The 25,943-nt window shown below is 38.9% G+C and overlaps 1 protein-coding gene across 8 annotated transcripts in view; it reads left to right on the top strand.

Annotated features, from left to right (window-relative positions):
- HERC1 (HECT and RLD domain containing E3 ubiquitin protein ligase family member 1) overlaps nucleotides 1-25,943 on the top strand; it is an 82,168-nt gene that overhangs the window by 20,884 nt on the left and 35,341 nt on the right. For 7 of the 8 annotated variants that reach the window (XM_040077055.1, XM_058422348.1, XM_058422351.1 and 4 more), the window contains exons 9-33: nucleotides 399-543; nucleotides 638-809; nucleotides 1,847-1,981; nucleotides 2,767-2,932; nucleotides 3,482-3,607; nucleotides 4,405-4,626; nucleotides 5,785-5,937; nucleotides 6,114-6,246; nucleotides 6,767-6,958; nucleotides 7,467-7,688; nucleotides 8,561-8,734; nucleotides 9,913-10,027; nucleotides 10,133-10,253; nucleotides 11,571-11,742; nucleotides 13,676-13,982; nucleotides 15,065-15,185; nucleotides 15,448-15,499; nucleotides 21,279-21,550; nucleotides 21,858-22,073; nucleotides 22,161-22,281; nucleotides 22,825-23,062; nucleotides 23,968-24,161; nucleotides 25,054-25,209; nucleotides 25,430-25,536; nucleotides 25,768-25,878. In XM_040077055.1, the coding sequence (XP_039932989.1) occupies nucleotides 399-543; nucleotides 638-809; nucleotides 1,847-1,981; nucleotides 2,767-2,932; nucleotides 3,482-3,607; nucleotides 4,405-4,626; nucleotides 5,785-5,937; nucleotides 6,114-6,246; nucleotides 6,767-6,958; nucleotides 7,467-7,688; nucleotides 8,561-8,734; nucleotides 9,913-10,027; nucleotides 10,133-10,253; nucleotides 11,571-11,742; nucleotides 13,676-13,982; nucleotides 15,065-15,185; nucleotides 15,448-15,499; nucleotides 21,279-21,550; nucleotides 21,858-22,073; nucleotides 22,161-22,281; nucleotides 22,825-23,062; nucleotides 23,968-24,161; nucleotides 25,054-25,209; nucleotides 25,430-25,536; nucleotides 25,768-25,878 (4,143 nt within the window). The remainder of the gene's footprint in view (nucleotides 1-398; nucleotides 544-637; nucleotides 810-1,846; nucleotides 1,982-2,766; nucleotides 2,933-3,481; nucleotides 3,608-4,404; nucleotides 4,627-5,784; nucleotides 5,938-6,113; nucleotides 6,247-6,766; nucleotides 6,959-7,466; nucleotides 7,689-8,560; nucleotides 8,735-9,912; nucleotides 10,028-10,132; nucleotides 10,254-11,570; nucleotides 11,743-13,675; nucleotides 13,983-15,064; nucleotides 15,186-15,447; nucleotides 15,500-21,278; nucleotides 21,551-21,857; nucleotides 22,074-22,160; nucleotides 22,282-22,824; nucleotides 23,063-23,967; nucleotides 24,162-25,053; nucleotides 25,210-25,429; nucleotides 25,537-25,767; nucleotides 25,879-25,943) is intronic. The other variant, XM_058422352.1, reaches the window with a different exon arrangement.

Genomic DNA, 25,943 nt, shown 5'->3' with positions numbered 1-25,943 from the left:
CTTGGAGATAAATGGTGAGATGGTAAATGAGCGCCCTTCCTGGCACAATGGATACATGTCACCCAATAAGCATTTCCACCTGTGTAATCCAGTTTGCCTTCCCACCCTCAGCTCTATGGGTTTTCGAAGTGGGGCTTAGGAATGTTGACATTCACTCTAGTGGTTTGCTTTCCTGCAGCAGCCTCTGTGGTGCGGTGCTCTGTGGCCCCTCAGTGGCTGGGGGAAGGATTGCCCACTGTTTGAGATGTGTGTTCAGTCAGGAAAGTGCTGTGCACTTCTCAGTTGTGCTGGCGGTGTAATTGCGATCATTGTGCGGATGGTTTGCAGGGATGTTGTTTGCTGTGCTCAGCAGCAGCACAAGTGTGACCTGCAGCTGTTCTGTGGTTGCTTTGCTCCAGGTTTACGCGTGGGGCTGCGGCGCCTGCCTTGGCTGTGGCTCTTCGGAGGCGACTGCTCTCAGACCCAAGCTCATTGAGGAGCTGGCTGCTACTAGAATAGTTGACATTTCCATTGGTGACAGTCACTGTTTGGCACTTTCTCACGGTAAAGAGAATAAGCTGTAAAAACGCTTAATCCTCCTCTTGATCAAAAGCAGTTGTATCTCAGCTTTTGTTTTCGATTTTATTTATGTTTGTAGATAATGAAGTTTATGCTTGGGGTAACAATTCCATGGGACAGTGTGGTCAGGGAAACTCTACTGGCCCCATTACTAAACCGAAGAAAGTAAGCGGTTTAGATGGAGTTGCAATTCAACAGATTTCAGCAGGAACATCGCATAGCCTTGCCTGGACTGCTCTTCCAAGGGACAGGTAACAATGACATTTGGGACAGGTATAATTTTAGTCTTTAATGCAAGTCCACTTTGGGATACATTTAACTATTTCCTGAAGGTGTTCCCGCATCAAGTGTGTCGAGCATTCTGGTTGTAATGTTTTGGTCTGGAAAGATTTCTTCCTCTCCTCATTCCGCCCTCCTTTAACTGTTGCATGTTACAAGTGTAAATGCATCAGCGCCATATATTTGGATATTTCTTCTTTATATGTGAATGTTTTTTACATGTAGTTAGACAAAACCTACCTTTGTTTACTAAATATTGACAAGGTAGTCAATGGGAGGTGAAAGAACTCAGTATTTTTTATTTGTTGTTTATGAGGGTATTTTTTATGGCTTGGGAAGTTTCTTTTAGTGTAATAAGTAGAACACTAATCAGGAGATTTTGGGAAAGGGGAAGTTCAGATAAATTGCTGAGGTGCATTTAAAGATCTGAAAAAAATTCTGTTTGGTTACTAATACACAATAACTCAAGTAACCAAAGATGTTTGCAAGTGATTAAAGTGAACTGGTAAACTTTTATGTATGGACTAACACAAAGAAAGAGAAAAACTTAATATATGGAAGATAATTCAAGAAGAACTTCAAATGCCCTGTTTTCAAGGGAGCTATCAACTAAGGAAGTAGTGAGACTCAAATAGGACTAAGTGCTACTTCCCCTTTTGAGTTCTCCCTTTATCAAAGTCTCTAACCTGACATTTGTACTAAAACCAGCTTTTTGAGTACTGGTCAGCCTTTGCGTGAATCAGATTAAATGCATATGGCTTCAGATTTATGGTACGGAGGTGTTTTTGTCCATAAATATGGAGTGTTTTACTGTAAAGCGTTTCACAGAAAAGAGAGCAAAAAATACCTTAATGGGTCAGGAAGTTGGTCTGCCATAGTTATATTAGTTTGCTCTAAGAAAGAAACTGATTTAGTTACGTGTATTCAGTATTGAACCTGTTTAAACGATTAATTTATTAAAGCAGTTAAAGATTTCCAGAGGGTAATTTTCTTTGATATTTGATTCCAGGCAAGTTGTGGCATGGCACAGACCCTATTGTGTTGACCTTGAAGAAAGTACCTTTTCACATCTTCGTTCTTTTCTCGAGCACTACTGTGACAAAATTAACAGTGAAATTCCCCCTCTTCCTTTTCCTTCATCAAGGTACGTACAGCATATACCTGTTACAGATTCTTTTATTTGTTTTTTCTTTACAGCAGTGGAGCATGGCTTAGTCCTCGGTTAGTCTATTCTTTAACAAGCATAAGTCTGGTTTACTTGCTCATTCAGGTGTCATTTGTGTAGAATTATTCTGATGCATATGTATAACAAAGGAGCTTTACAGTGTCTCAAATGTAGCAGAATCTTTAGTCTGAAATTCATTCTCATTATGCAATGAATTAAGTGTTTTACTTCTGAGGTTTCCTTTGAAACACATTTTTCTATGTAGTTGAAATGCATTTACTGTTTCTGTGTTGTCAGTTCTTACTCCTGTAACCAGTGTTTCAAATTTTTTTTAAAGGGGAATAAAAATGAATACCCTGACTTTTTGTTTTTAAGCTGATTGTTGTACTTCTAAATCTTCTAAGAGAAGATTGCATTTATTACTTCTTCAAAGTTTTTTATTTTCTTCTGTGTATCATGTTATTGTTTATTTCTGTTTTTTGGGACAGTTTTGCCTCATAATTCATGAGGCTACTAATCTAAAGTAAATGCCTCTTACAACCATTGTCCACAAAGACATTTCTCTATTCTGGTTTAATTTATTGTTCTTTTAAGCAGGTTGGTAGTAAGTTTCTCAGAGGAATTTCCTTAAACTCCCAGTTGGAATTTACTTGCCTTTTTGGTATGAAAAATCGAACGAGAGTTAAAAGCTTAGTGCACAAATAAGTGGAAAGGAAGTAATGCTAATAGTAGAAGAGGTTAACAGGTATATATTCTTGTTACAGGGAGCATCACAACTTTCTGAAATTGTGTTTGAAGCTGCTTTCTAATCACCTTGCACTTGCACTGGCTGGAGGTGTAGCCACCAGCATTCTTGGCCGGCAGGCTGGTCCTCTTCGAAATCTCTTGTTCAGACTGATGGACTCGTCTGTCCCTGATGAAATTCAAGAAGTAAGTAATGCCTTGTTGTTTACATGTGAAAATTGTACCACTTTCTTCTGTTTTTCTTTTCTGTGTCGTTAGGTACTTATCAGACTTCCTGAACAATTCTGACTCGTCAGTTTTACTCACTGAAGTTAAAAAATGTGGTCACCATCATTGTTTTATGATCTGAAAGCAGAGGAGAATGTTTGCAGAAGAATTTCAAAAAGCTGCTTTATTTTGTAACTTCTAAATTATTCTTCTGTGTAATAATGAGCCTAAAATGTTACTGTTGTGGACTGAGTAACTGACTTGGTTGAGTAAGTCTTCTAAGACGCACTCTTACAGGAAATAGCAACTTTTGTTGGTTTTGTTTCACTTCTTCAGTGTACTGCACATGTTTGCATCACAGCATAAAAGATTAGTGTGCTATTGTGTGGTGGCACTCTGAGATTAAATGAAATTAGGCAGATACTTGGCTTGTATCATGTGTGATATGTGGTATTTTTTTAAGGATACAGGTGCGTTGATTATTTCCCTTCTCCACTGAAGAGGTATTTTCGGCTGCTCTAATTTTAGGTTGTAATTGAGACACTGTCAGTTGGAGCAACTATGCTACTTCCTCCCTTGCGAGAGAGAATGGAATTGCTACATTCTCTTCTGCCCCAAGGTCCTGATAGATGGGAAAGCTTATCAAAAGGACAGGTAAGGTCAAGGGAAAATATGCCTGAGAGCAGTTGTGGTTTGCTTTGGAGTTTTGTGTGAGAACATTGAGCTATGAGGTAAGCCTCATTTGCAGAGTGCAAGCACATTTCTGGGGAGATGCAGTGCAAACCCCAGCGTAACAAAATCTGTAGGGCGGCCTGGCAGGGAAGGGGAGGGAGGCAGGGAGCGCTGCTTGTTTCTCGAGTGAAGGTTAATTACAGAGAGCTTAGGAATTGCTGTGGCAGTGTATCCAGACAAGTTTAGAGATAAGATAATTTTGAATACTAGATTATTGAACAAGCCTTGGTAAGAGAAAAATAAATGATTTCTGGGATGAATACTTGTATAATGCTTTTCCTACATGAATTTCACCCTACTTTGCAAAGATGAGTGCAAGGTTCTTTTTTGTACCCTTTTTCCTATGTACAGTGTAGAGAAATTGTGTGTCTCCCATCTGTCTTCCCAAATAATCAGATAGCCAGGACATACTGGAGAAAGTGTTTGGTTCAGTGTCTTACCCTCATTGCCCACCATGTGGACAATCTGGTTTCTGTCTCTCTTAATCTCAGATTTTTACTAGCTGTGGTAAATCTAATTCAGTATATTTATCCATTCTGTAATAGTTACAAATCTTCAGGAAAACCTGGAATATTTTGGTAAAGCCCTCCATCTTATTTCTGTGTCCCATTAGAATATTTTCTTTGGGTAACTATGCTTAATGTTTTTTATTCTTCTTAGCTCAGTATTTTATCTTTATTAACAAAGGGTGATTTTTGTGTCTAAACATTCTTCTTTAGAGAATGCAGTTGGACATCATTCTGACAAGCTTGCAGGATCACACCCATGTAGCTTCCCTGCTTGGTTACAGCTCCCCATCTGATACCACAGAAACTTCCTCACTGTGTATCAGCTATGGAAACCCTTCTGATCAAGCATATGCTGTCCAGAGCAGTCATCCAGATACTCATCTAGCTGAAATCTTAATGAAGACTCTTCTAAGAAACTTGGGATTTTACACAGTATGTACAGGTTTCATATTAATTTATTTTCTAAAATTATAATGAATTTTTGATACTTTGAAGAGTTACTATTTTTCCCCCCCATGTTAAGGAGATGGTGCTCATTTTGTTTATCCAAAGTAGCAGTGCCACATGTATTTGTGCTTAAGTGGACTAAAGTCAGTTAAATCACCTCTATCAATAGGGTTCTAATATTGATATAGTGATATTTATTGTTTAAGGCTTATGTAAATGCAGCTGGTTTCATATTAGACTATTTTATTGCTCTTGCTTTGGCTTCAGATTTTTTGGGAAGAGAAAATATAACACAAAAAGTAAATTGATTGTGTGCAGTGTTCTACAGTATAATCTCAGCCACCAGGGAACAATGAGCAGACACCAGGAGCATGGGTTTGTTTAATTAACTTCACTAGGGTGGTAACTACCTTGTAATAGAGCAGCAAGTCTTATTAAACACGGTGTGTCAGCCAGATTGTTTTTCTTAGAAAGTGTAGGGGAGCATGAGAGCAAATCACTGACTCAGCTTTTTATTCAACCAGCCAGTTGAATTCAACAGCGAGAAGAAATCAGAGGTTTGGACTTCCCTGGCATGGTGTGGAGCTCCTCAGCGCAGGGGGGCAGTGTTTTGTTCTTCTTTCTAGACCTCCTTCAGTCAGCAAGGTGGAACTGTCTGCTTTGAATTGGCCGCTTGAAACTAATTCACTTTTTCCAATGGATTCCAAAGGAAGTCAAGCAGCCATCTATGTTCTCCTTCTATTACCATCCTAGATAGTGCGAACAGGGATTCTAATGTGAGATATCTTACGCTTCAGCCCACAACAGATGCTAAGGAATTATTCCTTAGCACATTGTGCTTTGGGGGCTAGGTTAGGAAGTGAGTTTTTTAATCTAGTTAGCCTAGTGAGGAATAAAAGCATTGCTGCCTGTGAAAGAAATAGTGTAAGAAATGTTTGCCTGATGCTACCACAGTCACTCCTGTGGAACTGGAATTCCTTGAAATCGAATTTCAAGTTTGATTATCCCATGATCCACTTGATATTATCCAATTTCTCCAGTGCACATAGTAAAGATAAAAATGCTTCTTTTTAGGTCATAGTAAACTATTACAGTGCTTGAAGCAGAGTTAATTGTTATCTTTTACCCCTTTTCTATTAATAGGACCAAGCCTTCGGAGAACTGGAAAAAAACAGTGATAAATTTTTACTTGGTACATCATCATCAGAAAACAGCCAACCTGCTCATTTGCATGAGCTTTTATGTTCCCTACAGAAACAATTGTTGGCTTATTGCCACATCAACAGTGTTACTGAGGTGTGTGTCCTTATTTTTACCATTTAGGAGCGAAAAAAAAATTCAGTATTCATAAGCACCAGAATGTTGTAAGGATCCTTTTGAAAACCTTCTGAGTATTTGAAAGATGAAGTGATTTAAATAGCAAACCCTTTATATGTATTTACAGAACTTCTCTTACGTTTGTTTCCTTCTAGAATTCCAGCAGTGTGGCACTGCTTCACAAACACCTTCAGCTTTTATTGCCTCATGCTACAGATATCTATTCCCGTTCTGCAACACTGCTTAAGGAAAGCTCTTGGAATGGTAGCGTTGGGGAAAAACTGAGAGGTAACTGTCCTTGGAAAAGTCAGTAATGATGTCTCTGTAACCTTAGGACACTTTTGTTTTGCTCGGGTTTGGATTTAAAAAATCCCTTATTTTTCCTATATCTGCTTAAATTAGACATCCCAAGTCTCCCCCCAAAGGAGGAGATGAGGTGTCTACCCAGGAATGGCATCTGGTTCATGTTTTTGATGGGACATTTTGTGTGCAGGAAAAGCACAGGTTGGAGAGCGTGAATTCTCCATTCTGTTCACCTTCACGCCAGAATGTGAATGTGAACAGCATACAGAATGTGCATTATTGTTTCAGTTTCATTGGTTCTAGATTTCTCTTTTTGAAATACAATTATTGTGATTACTAAAAAATGTGTAACTAAAATAAGAGATTAATAATTATTAAACAAACCCATCAATTCAGCCTTTATTAAGACATTCTGAAATAGTTGAGGTGCAATTCTTTGTCTTGTTAAATTGTGCTTACTTAATTCCATAACTGTAACTAATTCAGGTTTGCTTTTTCTCTGCAGATGTGATTTATGTGTCAGCTGCTGGCAGTATGCTGTCTCAAATTGTCAACTCACTGTTGCTGCTGCCAGTGTCAGTAGCCCGGCCTTTGCTGAGTTACCTGCTGGATCTGCTGCCACCTTTAGATCGTCTCAACAGACTCTTGCCTGCTGCAGCCCTTTTGGAAGATCAGGAATTACAGTGGCCTCTTCATGGTAAGTGTAATAACAAACATGCTTTTAATCTGAAAAATAAGAAATGGCACATTTTGTAGCAGAATTTAGCTCTGCCTTTTAAGACGGCTATTTTTTTAAAACTATGTGTCTTGCTACGTCTCCTTTTTAGTTTCCTTAATGTTTTCCTTGCTGTGAAATATTTTTTTTCTGCTTTGAGCAGTGTTTCCAGTTGTGTCCTTAATCTATACGTGTTTATCAGAACACAGGGAAGTGTGTATTAGATAAAGCAAGTTCTTGGGCAGAGTTTAAGAGCCTTTACTTCATGAGCTGCTGCCGTGAATGGTGGTGGCCTGTGCTGTGCTGTAGTTCCAATGTTCAGCGATCTGTTTGTCCTAGCTGCTGTTTCTTCAGCTGAAAGGTTGCTGATTGAGGGCGCAAATCTGCCATTGACTGGGAAGCGTTAACAAGATCTACCATTAGCTTTGGAGTTTTGCAATTGTTTGTGACACCTGAGCAGGGTGACTAACGTGGCAGTGAATACTTGCAGGTGGCCCTGAGCTGATCGACCCCACAGGTGTGCCCCTGCCGCAGCCTGCGCAGTCCTGGGTGTGGCTGGTGGACCTGGAGAGGACGGTGGCCCTGCTCATTGGGCGCTGCCTGGGGGGGATGCTGCAGGGCCCTCCAGTGTCCCCCGAGGAGCAGGACACGGCCTACTGGCTCAAAACCCCGCTGTTCAGCGATGGAGTGGAGATGGATATTCCTCATTTAGGTGAGCTGTCCAGTGCCAGTGCCTAATGGTCCGTGTTAACGTGTGTTCAGGTGGGAAATTTCTGATGATGTTTGAATAAGTCTCTGTACTTAAGGTTTGTCTTTCGGTGTTCTTGTCTATTTGTGTAGTAATACAAAAAGTTCCAAAGTGGTTTTTTAACGTTACGATGTAGTCTATAGAGGGTCTTGGAAATGCATACAGGAGAAAAACAAAAAAAATCACAATTTCTCAGTAAAACTACAGACTTCACACAGTTAAATTTGGAAATGTTTTACTTTTAGATGCTCAGTATTTAACAGACACTCCAGGAACTCAGTTTTTCATATTAATTATTGAAAAATCTCTTCTATTTTAATCTACTTGCAAAATGATTTTTTTTAATTAATCAAAAATAATACTATTAATAGCAAACTTCATTCTTTATGATCTACAGAATTATCAACAACTCAGCAGTGGTGTTCCAGTCATCCCTTCCTATCTGAATGGGACACTTGCTTCTTTGTGCCCTGTTCCTCTTTGTTTACATCTCCTTCTCCCTCTGTTCTGAGTAGGCTACTTCAGGACTTACAAGACTGTTTTGAAATGGGTCCGGGCAGTAGTTGCAGGTGTATAGCTGTGCAGTTCAGGTGGAATTAATGATACAGGTTTATGCTCTTGAAGAAGAGTTGGATAATACTTCTAAATCTCCATAGGTTTATGTAGATTGTATTTTAAGTCACTTCCCGATGTAAGGTGGAAGGACGATGACATGTCTTGGGTTTTTTTTTTTGAACTAAGGGGAAGGTGAAAAGTGGTTTAAATGCTTTTAGGTAGATATGTGTAATCCTCAGAATTTGCAGAGTTCAATTTCTTTGGTATTTTCCTTCTGTTAGACAAGTGCATGAGCTCCTTGTTAGAAGTGGCCCTGTCTGGAAATGAGGAGCAGAAGCCCTTTGATTATAAGCTGAGACCAGAGATCACAGTCTTTGTTGATTTGGCCTTGGGTTGTACAAAAGAGCCAGCAAGGAGCCTGTGGATCAGTATGCAGGACTATGCTGTCAGTAAAGGTAAGGTGTTGAAAATACCCCAGCTGTGCTCCTAGCATAATTCTGTATTTTCTTTGGCAATGATCTTTACTTCTGCAACACGGTAAACTTAATTTATTATTATGTTCCATGATCTTTCTTTTGCTTTTTCCGTTACTTACTTTTGACGCTGATTTCAGTACTTGGCAAACATGGTAGCTCAATGTTGTTTTTCCCTCTGAACTGGTAAGAAGAAACTTACTCAGTTGGTCTTTCTATTTTCTGAGTAGAGCAGGGTGAAACTTGCAATTAAAAAGAAAAGTTAAAGGGGAGGAGATGAGGGAAGGCAAAGTAACTTGCAAAATATGTTAGGAATGGAATGAAGGGGTAAGTCATCTTTTGTTTTTCAAGTCTCTGGGAGGCTGGTCTTAATAGTAATAGTAATAGTTTTTCATGCTTTTTGCCTAAAATCTGGGTTTCCTGCTGCAGATTTCCAGATTCCTTTTAATGAGATCCACTAAGCATTGTAGTTGTACTGTAACTGCTGTATCCAGAGATAATTTTCTGTCGTTCTGGCCAGAGCTGGATGAAGGAAAGAACAAATGGTATTGTGTGCCTGTTGAGAGCAACACAGGGAATTCTATTACAGGATTCCTCAGAAGTGGGAATTCCAGTTAAAACAGTGCTGGTTATCTGTTTGCACAGCTGGGGTTAATAGGTTCTGTGGAACTGTGGAACTGGGTTCTTTAGAAGTTCATGTGGATCTACTCTGTTCAGCTGGCTCAAAGTTGTATGGTCTCATTAGCATAGCATCACAGGCAAAGTCATGGAACTTGCTGAGGAGCAGGTGGGTTAGACTGGACTTACCTGTGGCTAGGTATGTTTTGTCATTTCTACAGCAGTTCATAAGGATTTATAGATAACATTTAACAGAAAAATATCTTGTAAACATATTTGTAAAGAACAGGGACAGAAAATTTTTATTTCCCCGTGAAAATTTATGGTGCTTTGTGAAGGCTTGCTTGGCAGTTCAGTTATTTCGTAGTGGAGCAATATTGTTTTCATAATGGTTCTTTTTAAAGTGGGGAAAAGTTTTATTGGAATTAAAAAGTTCCTTAAAAAAAAAAAAAGGGACTTAAATGGCTTAAGATATTGAAAAGAGAAATATTTTCATGTTTTGGGAACAGTAGTGAATTTTGATGAATCATTTCTATTTTCAGATTGGGATACTGCAACTTTAAGTAATGAATCGCTCCTAGACACTGTGTCCAGATTTGTCCTTGCAGCTCTTCTGAAACATACGAGTTTACTTAGTCAAGCTTGTGGTGAGAGCAGGCAAGTAGCTTAAAGCTGCCTTTAAAAGTTCAGTTTGACTTTTTGAAAGGAAGTTATGTGATTTTTTTTTTTTTTTTTTTCTGGCTTATGTGCAATTTTCTGTAGGTATCAGCCTGGCAAGGCCTTGGCAGAAGTTTACCGCTGTGTGTATAAAGTTCGGAGTCGCTTGCTTGCCTGCAAGAACATGGAGCTTATTCAGACCAGGTCATCCTCCAGAGACAGATGGGTAAGGCTGTGTGTCTCTTTGCAGTTCTTCTGGCTTTGCTGGCTATTAAGAAAATACTACATAATTGCCAGTATTTTTTTCTATCCTGTTGAAAAATCTTCATGAGTTTCCAAATGAAAATGGGCAGGGTATAACTGGGAGCTCTTTAGTCTGGACTATGGGATATTAAAACAATAAAAGCAGATGGTTGGTTGGCATCATTTGACCCAAGCCCAGCCTCATGCCTGGTTTTCCCCTCTTCCCATCTCTAGACTGCTGGGCCATAGAAAGCCTGCAGCTTAGCTGGAGATTGCTCAGCTGTGTAGAGCAGGTCACAGCTTTGTTGGCCGCCATTCCCGAATCCAGCTGCGTTATCTGGGCCTCTGATCTCTGAACCTCTCTTCCCCTTCCTTGCCTACCCTTTCTTCCTTCCTGCATGGCCACATGATCTTATTAGTCTCCTACCATTACTTTAGGACAATCTGTCAGCCCTATGTGAATGTCTGAGATGAAAGTGCTGGGCCTGAAACTGGCAGCTTCTGAAAAACTTTGTTAAGGCAGATCAGCATTAATGATGGAAGCGTTCAGTGAATTACAGGGTTGGGGACTGTTTGGCAATACAAAGTAGTCTTTTAAGCAAATTTCTTTGATAGGATTTTTAATTGTGGTTTACAATCTACAAGCAAGATATTTTTAATTAACAAAATTCTCATGTAACATCAAGATTAAGAGGCATTTTAGATGTATTGTAAAGCGCTAGTGATGCTCTTTAAAATAGTGTGGGTGTGTCTCTGCTTTTGATTTATATGTGTGTCTTTCCCAATTCCTTTCTCAGAGTAAGGGTCTAACGTAGCTGCAAGAGACTCAACACTTCTGAAACCATTGGGTGTGCTATAAATCCTGTTATTCTCAAAGATCCTCAAACTTGCAGATGCAATACAGCAAATCTGATCTCTGCAGTAGATTTGTTGGTTCAGACTTAATGCCATTTGGAAAAAGTACCAGGTTTGCTTTTGCACAGTATACCCAGGCTTATGCTTTATGAAGGCTTTGGTGCTGAGGTGTCGAAGTTTGACTGTGGTGTCTAAGTTAGCATTACAAGGAGCTTTTTTTCTGCAGATAATCTGAGTTGTGGTTATAAAAGGAAAATTAAATTTTCCAACTTAAGTATTTAAAACCTTGAATGTAAATAACTGTCTTTGTTGTTTATTTCACACAGTACTAAAAGTATTTTTTGATAGGAAGAAGCCTCTTATTCAATACCTTTGTCCTGGTACATATATCTTTCATTTTGGTGAGCATTAATTTCACTTCCTGTGTGTATTTTTTGTAATGAAGATGCTAGATAACCAAGAATCTGCTGATGTTGATACTCAAGAACATTCTTTTACTCGTACAATTGATGAAGAAGCAGAAATGGAGGAGCAGGCAGAACGTGACAGGGAGGAAGGACACCCAGAACAAGAAGATGAAGAGGAGGAAAGAGAACATGAAGTTATGACAGCTGGGAGTAAGTACTGGTTATGTGTGTCAATAATGTCCTTTGGAAGGACAGTGTCTTTTTCTCTCTGAGGTAAAATTGAAAAATTATTTAAATGATCATGAAAGATCTGTCTGCATAAACATTTTGGGAGGATTATTTTTATACGATGATTTAGGGGTTTTTTATGGTTCAGGAAAGTTTTTAGATACAAAGGAATGTGAATACTAAGATAGTTCACTGCAATTCAGGGCATCTGACATACACCAGCTCTTCTCTGTGCACTCTCTACATGACTACTTGGTTTCATCTTGTTTTCTCTGAGGTTCTTGTCATTAGATCTCTGAGTTTTCGTCAGTATTTAGGTACAGAATTTTGGCTGTGTTTGCATGTGTTATTGTATGTAGTGAGTTATGAAGGGTAACGTTATTCTGGAGTTTGGAAACAAAACTGTTGGTAGTAGTGTACTGTTGGAATTCGCTTCTGTCTTTGAATATCTCTGCTGTTAAAAACATGGAGGTTTTAGCCAGAGTTTGGTATTTTTAGCACTATTTGCCGTATTTTTTTTCCTGGGCTTTCTAAACATCTTGTTTAATTCTTCAGAAGATAGCTTGAAAAAGGCAAATTTCACAAACTATTGTTAATGCTGACTGGGGCTTGTACTACTGCTTGATGGGGTAGTTAATCCTTAATTTTTGCAGTTTCAGTAAAGCAACAGTCAGTCACACAAGGTTGTTATTTCTCTGTTGTGAGCTGAGTGTTCTCCAAGAGAGCATTTGTGTTAGCCGTGGAATATTTCTGTGGAATGCATGTACCTTAAAAAATGAAATTGGCTGACTTGAAATATTTTCCGTAGCTGCACAATTTTCTTTTTCTTTTCCAAATATTTTTCCTCTGGATACTGGTAGAATGTTCATCTTTTTCCAGTCTCTGCTGTCATCTCTTGTTTGGCTGACAGTTTCCTATTAGGACTCCCACATTTCTCTTTGGGACCTTAATTGACCAAAATGTATGTTACCCCTTTAGTTTTATAGGATGTGTCATTCCATGGACAGTGCAGTGGAGCTGAAGTGCACATTCATGAGCTGATTTGTGTTCTAGAAGATTTACATGTGCATGCAGTATGTTTGGCTGCTTTATTTGTAATTATTTTAGGCAGATGCTCAGGGCTCTCAGATTCCACCTGGACAGGGCTTCTTGGTGCAATAAAGGAAATGGATCCAGAAACATCCAGACAGACAATAGTGTTACGTGCACAGAGAAGTAGGAAGATGACTCTGTCACTTGTGTTCCTAAGGGATGCTGAACCTGACTGGTGAAGTTCTAGTCATATCAGTGAAGGAAGTATTTAGTTTTACCTTTGCTTTTCCAAAGAGGACCTGAACCTTTAAAATTAAAATTATTATATGAAGAGAACTTTAGTTCTTTGGACATAGATGAGGAGGTCTCTCACACATGCTCTCTAGAAGAATCTGACCCTTTAGACTGCAGCCAAATTAAGTGAAGTGCAGGCTAATAATTTTGTCAGGATCTTCATTGTACTGCCCAAAGCTAATAAAAGCCTGAAACTATTCCAGTATCAAATTGGAGATATTCTGGTGTCTGCAATACAGATTTGCAGAAGCATTATTTTATATACATCTGCTAAAAGGCAAACATGAAATAATCTCTTTGATGCTATTTCCAACAGGAATTGGGTTGCAGTAAGACACAGAAAGTTTTGGTGTTCTGTCAAAGTGCATTGTCCTTCATTTTCAAATTAATGTTGTGTAAATGTTTCATTTAACTCGTTTGCATGACTTCTTTTATGGCGCTGTATCATTACTGTATTCTTTTACCGTTAGAAAAATATTAGTTGTTCTTTACGGTGGGGCAATTTCTGACCCAAGATGTAGATGAATATTTTATTTCTCTGTAGCTTTGTCTAGAAGTTAAGACTTTCTTTTTGTGTTGCATGTTACAGAAATATTTCAATGTTTCCTATCAGCCCGTGAAGTAGCTCGCAGTCGGGATCGAGATAGGATGAGCACGGGGACAGGGACTAGACTTGATGATCCACCTGCTCAGTCCCAGCAGGAACGAAGGATCAGCACTGATCTGACAGAAGGGCAGGATGTGTACACTGCTGCCTGCAACTCGGTGATCCACAGATGTGCCTTGCTGATCTTGGGCGTGAGCCCTGTCATCGAGGAGCTGCAGAAGCAAAGGGAGGATGGGCAGCTCCAGCAGCCTCCCTCTGCTGCTCCGGAGGGCATCGGGCTCATGACCAGGTGGGCTTTGCTGATTCTACACCATGGTTAACTTTTCTCTGCTCCCTTTAGAACTGATTTAAACAACCCCAGTTTTCCTTTGAGGATTATTGCAGTTTTTTTAGAATAAAATTTCTGCTGAGGGCAGTGTTAATGCTTCTGTTGAAAATAATGATTTTTCTCAATTTTCCCTGGCTATGCTAACTAAACCTGAAGAGTTTTATTCTGTGTGGAACCTATTTAAGTTTCAAAGTTGGGCTTAGTGGTAAATAGTTCAGATCATCAGGTGTACAAATAGCATGAGGCGCTTTGAAAAATAGTTTATTTTTCCTGTAATTTGTTTGTGTTGGATTTTTTTTTTACTGTATTTGTGGTTTTTGAACTGTACCAATGTCCTGTATTAGAGGTTTAAAAACATTGTATGTATTTAAAACAAAAGATTCAAAGCCTATCATGACAGAAGTGTTGTTCATTATTGATTTTTATAAATACTCCTGTCATAGGCATGGGTAAGTCTTGTTGTTAGGTGTCCTGTTTTGATATTTTAAATTAAGATATTGATGGGAAAGATATTAAGATATTGGAGAGGAAAAATTTATGTATTCAGTACCCTTGTATTCTTTTTGCCTCTTGGAAATCTAGTCCCTAAAGCTTGGGTGTTGCCTCTGTCATTGCCAAAGTAGCTTTCATCTTCCCCGTATCAACTTTAGGATGCATTTTATTGGTGGGTTTTTAATAAGTTCAGTGCTTTTTCACCCACTTACTCTGTTTCTTGTCCTCTCAGCTCAGTTTCTGTGTACTCTATTTACACAGTAAACAGTTTCTGTTTACTCTCTGTAATGCTTACCAGGGTTCTAGAGCAATCACTCATTTGAGGTTGACATTTGTTCAGTTGACCAGTAACACTGTTAAGATTTAACAAAGTTTAATATAAACATAATTAAGCCATCATACCACTCTTTTCCTCTTTAATGTGGTCTTGTGATGTTCTGTGATAACGTCCTTCCAAGTAAAACTGTGGCACCTGCTAAATTTGTCTAACAACTCTTACCTTTATGTAATATTAGCATTTTTTTCTCTCTGTGTGTGTGCACCTGAGGCAGGAGTGAAAGTCTTACAGCAGAAAGTCGCTCAATCCATGCAAACTCAAGCTACAGACTGATGAAGTCAAGAAGTGAATCTGATTTGTCTCAGCCAGAGTCAGATGAGGAAGGTTATTCACTGGTAAGTAAAACCAGCACGATGTATTTAGGGATTGTTAGAATGCTTAGATGGGAGGTACATCTGAAACATTTGTTTAGCACTGTGTTTGGTACATTAATTCATCATTGTTAAGAGAAAGCACTAACGGTAAAAAAAAAAAAAATCTGAAATAATTATAACTTTGTTAACTGTCTCACTTTTATGGGTGAGGTAAATACTGTAATATTTTGTACCACATATGATCACCTGAGGAAATGAGGCTTTTATTAATCTTTTAATCTAGAGTGGAAGACGAAATGTTGATTTGGATTTGGCAGCATCACACAGGAAGAGGGGTAAGTTCTGTTGTTCACCCAGTGAATACTAACTTGATAAATGTTAGAATTTCTTAAGTTAAACTATGTTTGCAGTTGCATACAGTTTACAGTTACATAACAGGTGTTAAAATTGAGCATTTAAAAATAGCATTTAAAATAATTGTTACCTACTCCGTGTTGTGTGAAGTTCTGTTGCTTTGTGGCTTGGTTATAGTAGTGCCTTGGTTATAATTCTTCGTTCTGGTTCCTAGAATTGTAATACTCCTTTGAAACAAGTGAGGTTTTCTGTTAAGTGAATTAGAAACATGCGTTCTGTTTTCACTCATGTGACTTCAGGAATAAAGAATTGTGAGAGAACTTTATGTGGAACGTTCTATTCTTGTGCTAACAACGAACATTTACCATAAAATGTGCTTGAACCTGGAGAACTTGTGTTCAGAAGACGCTGCTTTACCTTGCATCCTTTGAACACCAGCATACCTACAGAACTATGCAACCATGTTTTCTATTGCTCTTTGTTACTGCTTCATACTGGGGTATTTCAGTGGGCCCCTTGATAGAAGGTGATGGAGGGACTAAAAAGCCCCACTTCCATCTGGATGATGCAGAATCTGTCTGAGAATCACGACTCAGGTCTGCTGTATCGTTAAAAAACATGGGACTGTGCAAACAGGAATTAGGTTGAGTTATGATATGCCTCAGTAACAGAAGCCTTGGTACTGTTAGGTAAAGTAAGAGTTCTGGTTTAAAAGGCTTCATCATACTCAGAGGTTTCATACCTTTTATTATAGTCTTTTGGAATTGCAAAGGGTGCTGTCAGTGGCAGCACCCATTAGCTTTCAATATTTAAGTAATGTGGAAAGAGATGCCTTGTCCATGCATCATCAGTTGAAACAGTTGAACAAATAAAGAAATGCTCTAGAACTGCTTTTACTGTGTCAGCAGATGTATCATGGCATTCTCAGGGTTAGAAGATCTATCAGAAGGCCTCTGTCAACCCTTGATTTGCAGAACATTCTTTGAAGTCAGCATTTTTAGCTTTGCCGTTACTCTGACTCAGAATTCTATACTCGATATCCTCTGTGTCCTAAAAGTAACCTGGGAAATGTTCTTGGATTAGGTCTCTGGTACAGTTTGTCTCACGGATTATGGTTCCTGGGCTGTTGCTTAGGCCAATGTTGCTTTGGTCATGAGCCTCAGGAAGTGAGGAATAGTGCCAGAGTAGACTTCATCAAAACTTTTAATACCACAAGAAGATTATCTGCCAGGTCTGAACACTGCAGAGAAGCAGGAGAGACAGTGAATCTGTCCAGAACCTAAAAAGAAGCTCAGATAGCTCATTTGCAAACTGAACACTGTCGCAACATGTGCAGATGCCTCTGTTTTGGTATTGGAAGACTTCCTTGGGTGTTAGCACACAGTAGTGCAAGCTTGTCTGCTTGTGCTGGATGATATATATGCCAGTTTTGGTTGATCACCAATGCCAAAGTCAGAGAGTGCAAGGAAACATTCTTCATACATCTGGCAAGGTCAGGAAAAGAGCTACGAATATTTGTGTGATTAATGCACGGGCTATTCAGCTCAGTGCTTTTTATGGTCTTTTGTCTCTTGTGACCTGTCTGTTTTGTGAATCCTAGTCATCTTGTAGAACTGAAGCATGTCCCAGTATTTGATAAGGGTGGAACTTGCAGCTTTTTTGGGTTGTCCATCCCTTGTCGCATGGCCAGCACAGTGCAGTGTCAGCTATGGATTTTTGGTGAATCCCCTTCAGTTTTATCTTTATTCTTGTGGTGTGCTGTGACTAATAAAGGAGATAATACTATGAGTTCCTGTGGTCTTGCAAATTAGTATGGAAGGGAAAACATTCTCTTGTAACTTAACTAACATCTTAGCCACTTGGTCCAATCTTTATTTTAATTGCCTTCTTAATTTATTCTGTCTATTCAGAAAGAGAACTGGGCTATTCCTACTTTAGCCTGAGGATCCTTGGAGTATCTTGTTCCTTGCTATTACTCAGTTATTTCTGTATTAATAAACTTTTCCTTCCATTCCTACAGAAAGTCTTTTTGAGTAATGTTGCAGTAAGGGATGACGAGCAGCACATTGTTGTTTTCCCCTTTTATCTAAGCCTGTTGTTTTTTCTGTTGCTTAGATTAATTTTTTCAGTTTTGCAGATCCAGAGAGGGTGCCTGCAGATGTTGTACATCTTGTGGACAGTGCCTGTGGGGTGCTGTACACCACGTTAGGTACACAGCAGTAAGGGCAGTCACAAACAGCTACAGATCAGTGAGCATCCTCCACTCTCAGCTTTTCATCACCTACAGCTTTACTCAGTGAATTTCAGGGTACTTGTGTGTACTGCTGTGCCTTGCTGACACAACTGGGCTACTAAAAAAGAAACAGCAACTTAACTGAAACCCAAATGGAATTGTAATATTTTAGTGTATGTGCAATAATGAATTCTGCCTTTGAAAAGTGACAAATCCTGCTTAAGGAAGGGACTTGAACATAAAAGAGTACATACATGAATGCATACAGCTGTGCTACAGGGGATTATTTCTTTTTTCCTTAAGGTGGAGAATTTAGAAAGACTGTTATCTAGGCTGTATTCATGCCAAACAAGAGTAGGTATTTTTTCCACATACCTTGCTGCTTGGTATATTGTATTGATTGAGATGAGACATTGTTTATCTGTTTCAAATGTCTGCTTTTGTCTTCTGATTCTTGTGTGGTGTAGTGTATTTACTCCTTTTTGGCCAGTTGAGCCCCAGAAAAAAGAAGAGCTTCAAGCAAGTAACTGATGGCATGTTTATTTTTTGTCTCTATAGCTTCCCTACATATTTTTTGTTTTATAAAGTGTGCATTGCAGCTGTGCCACATTCATTTAGAAAACTCATTATTACAAGCTGGCTTATAAGGACAAGTAAACTTCTTTTTTTACTGTAAGCTTCAGGTTTATTCACCCATGCAGCTCTGTTCACGTGATTGTAGAGGCTTCTGGAAGCGCTGTACTGCAATCAATTCTGTGTGATTGATGTTACACAGAATCAAGCTGAGCGCCAATGTAGTTACACATTTGATTCTTCTGCTGATATGTAATATCTTCAGTAGGGAAAAAAACTACTTTTAGATCTCTGTACCCTAATGCTTGAACATTTTTAGTTCTGAAGTATGCTCCTTTGATTTCTGACGTGTATATGTGTTTAAACGCTCTCCTTTCGGTTATAACTTCTATTGTTTTACCTTTAACCTGTAACTCAGAATCATTGCACTTTTCTCCAAATTAGAAACAATTTTACATTGGTCTTACATTTAAACATTCCTGCATTTTGTACTAAAACAATTAGCTGAGACCTTATCCTTTCTTCAAGTATGAAACAATAGAGAGGCTTTTAATACGTGGCCGGATTTCTTACAAGGTTTGTTGCCTGTCAAAACTAAATTTTCTCCTGTTAAAGGTATCCTTTAGCTTATGATTTAAGTCACTGGAATTGTTTTTTGTTTCTTTACAAATGCTTTGATTCTGTAATGTGGCATCATCCACTGTGGGGCAGGTGGAGGGAAGAAGGCTGTAGTCACTGTGGGCTGCTTGGAGCTCTCATGCTGCACAAAGGCTGGAGGGCTTGTGGGGCTTTTGGAAAGAGCAGATGCTGTGTAGGCAACGTTTGTGGACTTTGAAATGGTTTAGCTGTGCTTCCTGGGGGTAATCTGAGGCTTCATTTATCCTTTCCCCTGGGCTCTGTTCACCATGCATTTGCCAGGAAACCACTTCCTACATGAATTGGAGTATTTTTAGCGCCTGTTTGTTCTGTTCTGTCTTATTTATCTTATGTTTCTCAACGGCCACTTCCCCATGTAACTTAGATTTTAAAGGAAAGCATTAAAGCAACTATTCTGTCTTTTGTTTTAAATATTGCCAGGTATAAACTATAAAATTGAGTGACAGAATTTCTTTAAATTTTTTGATAGTCAACATGACAAAATGGGTTGTTTTCTGTAAACCGTGTAGTCTTACTGTGTTATGTAAAGCAGCAGAGATTAGCAAGTCAGATTGCACTTCCAAAGTAAGTGTGTGAATATGATCTTTGCATTATCCAAGGTAAACTTGAGTCTGTATGACTTCAGTACTATGATGGTTCTTTCTGAAGCCAGAGCAGTCTGCCTAGTAGCAAGTGTAAGGAATACTATGGAAATGCACCTTTAACACTATTTACTGAAAACAAAATGGGATGTGAACAGGTTTTTAGCCTGTTTTATAATTTATAGCCCTGATAATTAAATTTTTGGCAACTAAGTGAAGGTTACCTGGTTGACAAAAGAGAAGCAAAATTTCACAGTATTTTGAATTTGTGAATTGCGTGAAGGTGCAAATTGTTTCCTGCAGGTGCCGACTCATTGGCAGAATAGCAGCATTTTGCTTTTACTTCAGGAAAAGAGTTGGGTAGGTTGTTAGGAAAGTTAGCCCAAGTTCAAAACCTCTGTGTCTGTCTTTGCTTGTTCCCATGAGCAGCTGCTGTAGGTAGGCAGCATTTAAAGGAGGCCCTGAAATTTTTACCATTGGAACTCAGTCTTACTGATGAAAACAAGCTTTGGACAGATGAACTCCTTTGAATGTGTCTGACTTTTCCCTGAAAATAGCTATATTTAATAATGCTTGAAGCTGATACCCTGCAGAAAGATGTTTAAAACTGGAGTAATACAGATTTGTATGAGTAGTGCGAGCAGGTTGCGATTCTCCAAATTATAACTTACTGTACACAAGGTAAATATTTAAACATTTTTTGTACATTAAGTAAATATTCCAAACCAACATTTCAAAGCAGGTTTAAATACAGTTTAGGTTCCTACTGAGGTCTCCAGACACTGTCTCTCTGTACAGATGGGAAGTTCTTCTGAGCAGGGTGTGCCTTCTTGTAGTGCTTTGCATGGTTCTAAGTGGGCAAACAGCACTTAGAAAAGGAGGAAAATACCGATGCCTAGCAATTACCTGCTAATGAAGTTATGACTTGAGTGGCATGGCACTCATTTGTGCCAGGGAGAGAGTTCTAGCAAAACTCTTGGAAATGAGATCAAACCTATGGTGATAAATTCCAGTGCTGCAGACCGATGACTGATGCTTATTTGAAGAAATCCATTTATTAATGGCAGTAAAGTTTCGGGTAATGTCACGTGGATGATAGGAAATACTTGAAAATAGACTTGTGAAACTGCCAGATGAAAGCGGTCAAACACTTACTCTAGATAGTGTTTATTATACATTTATCTGTCCTGAGTTGAAGTGAGTGTTCTCTTTTAGTCTAAAAAAAATTTCTGTTCTCTTCTGCAGTCATGAATTCTGTAAATATTTCATTCAAAAAAACATTGTGCATTTTCAAAACCATGAAATGCAGTGATTAAACCCAAAACCACTCTTGATGTTTAAACGTCAGAGTAAATATCCAAGTACCTAAGTTGTGCTGGTAGAAAAGTCTTTTCACTGTTTTGTCATTTAGCTGCAAAGCGTTTTTATTTGGTGTTCTAGCTTTTAGCTGAGCAGTTTGAGTGGCTTCTTTTTGTTTTTTTCATGTGGCAGCTTATTGCAATAGTGCTTAACATTTAAAAGAAATACAGCCTTTTCTTTAAGGAAATTGCTGTAAATTTAAATCAAGTGTTTTGCTCTAAGTTGCTTAATGCATGGTATAATTAACATGAATATTCATTTTCCACCTGTGTCAGTAGCAGCAGCTCAGTCTTTACCTCCTCCCGAAATGTGTTGCCTGAATTGGAGTTCATGAGACTCTCTTTTGTGTATCTTTAGGGGCAGTACAGAGTCAAATGGAATCTCTGAGTGACTCGTGGGTTCGGCTGAAACATGGCAGAGATTGGTTATACACATCCTCCTACTCATTTGTTGAGTCTGACTTTGATCTCTCAAGATCCCTTGGAGTTCATACTTTGATTGAAAACGCTGTCAGTTTTGTAAGTGGAGATGTGGGAAACTCCCCAGGATTTAAGGAACCAGAGGAAAGTATGTCCACCAGTCCACAAGCATCAATAATTGCAATGGAGCAGCAGCAGTTGAGGGCTGAGGTAAATTTCAGTTTAACAGCTTTTCTTGTTCTTCATACACTATGCGCATTCTAGGAATTGTTTTTGAAACAGTGCCCAAATTTTATCTGTTAAAGTAATTTTTCCTTCTTTTCTGTTAAATATTTCAACTAGAATTGGGACTGTTATGTAAACAAACAAAAACAAAACTGAAAGTGTTCCCTTTTTAAAAGAATCACATGAAGGAGGAAACAGTGACCTCATTCATCCTTGCTTACAGTTGCAATTTCCATTTCTAGGGGTACTGGCTGCTTACTTAATATTGTCTTTTGCCCGCCTTTATTTTTAGCTTCGTCTGGAAGCTCTTCATCAGATTTTGGTGCTTCTATCAGGAATGGAGGAAAAAGGCTGTGTGCCATTGATGGGAAGCCGCCAAGTACCAGGATTTCAGTCTTCTTCACTTCTTACTTCTGTTAGACTCCAGTTTCTTGCTGGCTGCTTTGGTCTGGGCACTGTAGGACATGCAGGGGCCAAAGGGGAGAGTGTAAAACTCCATCACTACCAGGTGTGTACTTGCACAGTTTCTGCTGTTTCAGTAACCCAGTGATAGAAATGTCTGTTTTTATAATATTTTTTTGTTTGTTTGGCCCAGGATGGTATCAGAGCAGCCAAGAGGAGTATTCAAATTGAAATCCAGGTGGCTGTGCACAAAATTTACCAGCAATTATCTGCTACGTTAGAAAGAGCTCTGCAAGCTAATAAGCATCACATAGGTAAGTGAAAAGCAGATTTTCAAACCAGATGTTCTCTAATGTACAGTAGAACAGCTGGTATGTTTTCCAAGGCAGACTTTGATATTAGTGACCAGAATTCACTGAATTGCCTGTCTGACTTCTTCTCCTAAAGGAGAGAAATCTGCATTTGTTGGTGAAACCCAGTGGCTATTCTTACCTGGGTCGTTTAGGTGTTTCACTTTCAGAAACAATGTGGAACAAATACAAAATGAAGTATTTCGCCCAGTTATCCTTATTTTAGAGAGAAGATTCTGGTTTTAGATTTAGCCTCAGAACATATGTATCACAAACGAGATCTGCATGCTGCTCTTTCTTAGACAATTTTGACACAGAGTTACATTGAGTGAAAGAAGAATGCAGTGATTCATCAGAAAGACTACCTCAAAGTATCTGATAAGACTCACTTTTTCTTTGATAATTTAATCAACGAAATTATATTTAAAAATAATCTGCTGATCTTCTGTCATAGTACTCTTACTCTGAACATCTTATTAATTAAAAACAACTTTGTTTTAATCTTAGAAGCACAACAGCGTCTTCTGTTGGTGACAGTATTTTCTCTCAGCGTGCACTATCAGCCTGTTGATGTCTCCTTGGCCATTTCCACGGGGCTGCTGAATGTGCTGTCCCAGCTGTGTGGCACAGACACCATGTTAGGACAGCCCCTGCAGCTGCTGCCCAAAACTGGGATTTCTCAGCTTAGCACAGCTTTGAAAGTAGCCAGCACGAGACTGTTGCAGATCTTGGCTATCACCACAGGGTGAGTGTCCCTTGCTTTTGGGAAACTTCATCACTGAACTTAGCAGCACTCTTGAAAAATGTGTGGGGACTATAAATGTTGCTCAGAAATACGTAAGTGAAGGGGGCGGGGGGAAGAGCAGCCACATTATTCATAGGAAAGATGCATGTAAGGCTAACAAAGATTTTTCGGTTGTGAGTGTTTAAACCTGAAAAGTTCAAGTTCAGTCACAACTTTGTGATCTGTAAACACTGTATTTTAGTAATGCCCACTTTGCTACTTCAGCTTTGTGTGGAGGTGTGTTCAGTTGATGTGATAAGACTTTCTGTTGCTGTGGAAAAATCATTTGTGTAAAAGCAATTCTGATAATGTCGGAGTTCCTCAGAGCAGGACATTGTCCTTCTTTCCAGAATATTAAATAATTTTCTGACAAATAGTGGTCTCTGCTAGACCATGGGATAGTATGCAAAGTCCTAGCAATACTTAAATATTTAGTCTTACTCAGCAAAGAAAACACCAGCGGGGAAAGTATTTTCTGCTTGAAGCGAGACTATTGTTTGATGTTCAGTACATGCATCTTTCTTTCAGTTTTTGTACAATACATTGCATTTACCTGCCAAATCTGTTATGTAAAAAAGCCCAATAATCCTACACCAAAAAAATCCCCCAAACCCATGGAAACAGCACCCCATCTTTAGAAATTGCAGTGGAATCATGATTAATTAACGGAATTGTTCCTTTTTTCCCTTCAAAGGACTGAAGACTTTGACTCCATAGATTAAACTATTTTAATTTGTTTTAAAAATAGGGTTAAAATAATAAAAATAATCTAAGCCTGTAGTGGGGGGATGGGGAAAAGTAACTGCTGCAATTATTGTTGCTTGGGTCAGCTCTCAAGTGCTCTTACTTTTTCTGTGTGTGTACAGAACCTATGCAGATAAACTGAGCCCAAAAGTGGTACAGTCCTTGCTGGATTTATTATGCAGCCAGCTGAAGAACTTGCTATCACAAGCTGGTGTTATGCTGATGGCTTCCTTTGGAGAAGGGGAAGGTGAGGAAGGTGAAGTGGAATCAAAAAAGGTGGATTTGAATGGGGACAATGAGAAGAGAGACTTCAGAGGTAATTATCTTACATAATTTCTGTTACAATTGTAAAATACCAGGAAACAATAGAAGAAACCACTGAATGCTGAGGTCCTCATCCACTCTATTATGTATTGGTTTTTGTTGGGTCATTTTTAATTCTGTAAATTAGATTAAAGTGTTCAAATGATTTGTCCTCAGTTCAGATTTATATAGAATTGATCCACAAAACTGCAAGGATGGGAGCAAGCTGAGAATAAGGCTTACTTCATTGGGTTTGGAATCGGGAAGAGAGTACAGTTTTCCTTGAAAAATGCATAGGTGGTTGTGCGTTTTTCATAAACGTGGTTTAATTATCTAAATTTCAAACTATAAATAAATGCAGCTTTATTCAGGAAATTATTGTATTTGCTTTGTATTACGCAGTTTTGCAGTCTGAGCGGATGGCAAGAAGGTCACTCTACTGTGTCATATGGAATAATCTACAACAAAAGATTTTCTGAAAAACTGGTGTCTTCGTGGAGCTTACAGTCCCTTAATGAGCGTTTTGTGCTTGAAAAGTTTTTAATTGTAGCTTGGTTTTAAGTGTACATATGTTTTTGTTCATGCTTTTAACTGTCTTTACTTACAAATAATGCAATGTCTGATGAATTAGTAAGGTAATTAATCAGGAATTAGCATATGCGGTCTGGCCCCTAAAGGTCTCCCTCCCTTACCTTGACCCACAAAAGTTTAATGTTATTTTCTCTCCGTGTCTTGCTGAGGAGCAGGAGTGAGAGCACTGCTTGGTGGGCACCTGCCAGCCAGCCACCATGTAATAACTGATCATTGTACTTTTACCTGCAGAGCAGGTTGTACCTAGTAACCGGGACTGCCATTCAAGTTGAAATACTAAGACTGTAAATGAAAACTTTCCTTTAACTTCCTAGCTGCCCTCCGAAAGCAACATGCAGCAGAATTGCACCTGGGAGATTTTCTGGTTTTCCTGCGTAGAGTTGTGTCTTCAAAAGCAATTCAGTCCAAGATGGCATCTCCAAAGTGGACAGAAGTCCTTCTTAACATTGCTTCCCAGAAGTGTTGCTCAGGTATGATCGTGTCAAAATGAGCTCCACGGTTACTTTGCATTTCTGTAGTGCAGTTCTGAAAACTAAGACCTTTTAGAGCGTGCATTACATAGTGAGTGTTCCTAGTTAACAGTTCAAGCCAACTGCTGTACAGGTGTACAGGGTTTACACTCTGGGGAACTGGGGGTGGGCCTGAAACAGAAGTAATATTAAGATTATTGACACGTTGTTCCATCTTCAGGAGTTCCCTTGGTTGGCAATCTGAGGACTAGACTGCTTGCACTTCATGTACTAGAAGCTGTGTTACCTGCTTGTGAATCTGGTGTTGAAGATGATCAAATGGCTCAGGTCTTTATATTTTGTTATAAACTTTCACATTTCCTCAAAAAGTCTCTTGAACTTCTAAATGTTTCATGGGTTTCAAAATCTAAATCAAGCAAGGCTCAGTGTAGTTATTTGTTAATCTAAGAACACGAAATATTTTGATGTTTATACCTACGAAGCAAAGTAAAACTAGTAGTATTGCTGTTGTCCTCATGTTGGAGTTAATGTTATCTGAATTCTGTCCCAATGCCCCAGGTTGTTGAACGATTGTTCTTGCTTCTGTCTGACTGCATGTGGGAGACTCCAATAGCCCAGGCCAAACATGCAATTCAAATAAAGGAGAAAGAACAGGAAATGAAGCTCCAGGTAACAGTGCTTGTACTTTGTCTCGTGACTGAATGCAGCTGAATTACATTTACCACAATTGTTTT

Source organism: Hirundo rustica, chromosome 13, assembly GCF_015227805.2.
Source record: "Hirundo rustica isolate bHirRus1 chromosome 13, bHirRus1.pri.v3, whole genome shotgun sequence".
Taxonomy (NCBI): Eukaryota; Metazoa; Chordata; class Aves; order Passeriformes; family Hirundinidae; genus Hirundo; species Hirundo rustica.
Note: the sequence above shows the minus strand (reverse complement) of the source record. Positions and strands in the feature narration are given on the sequence as shown.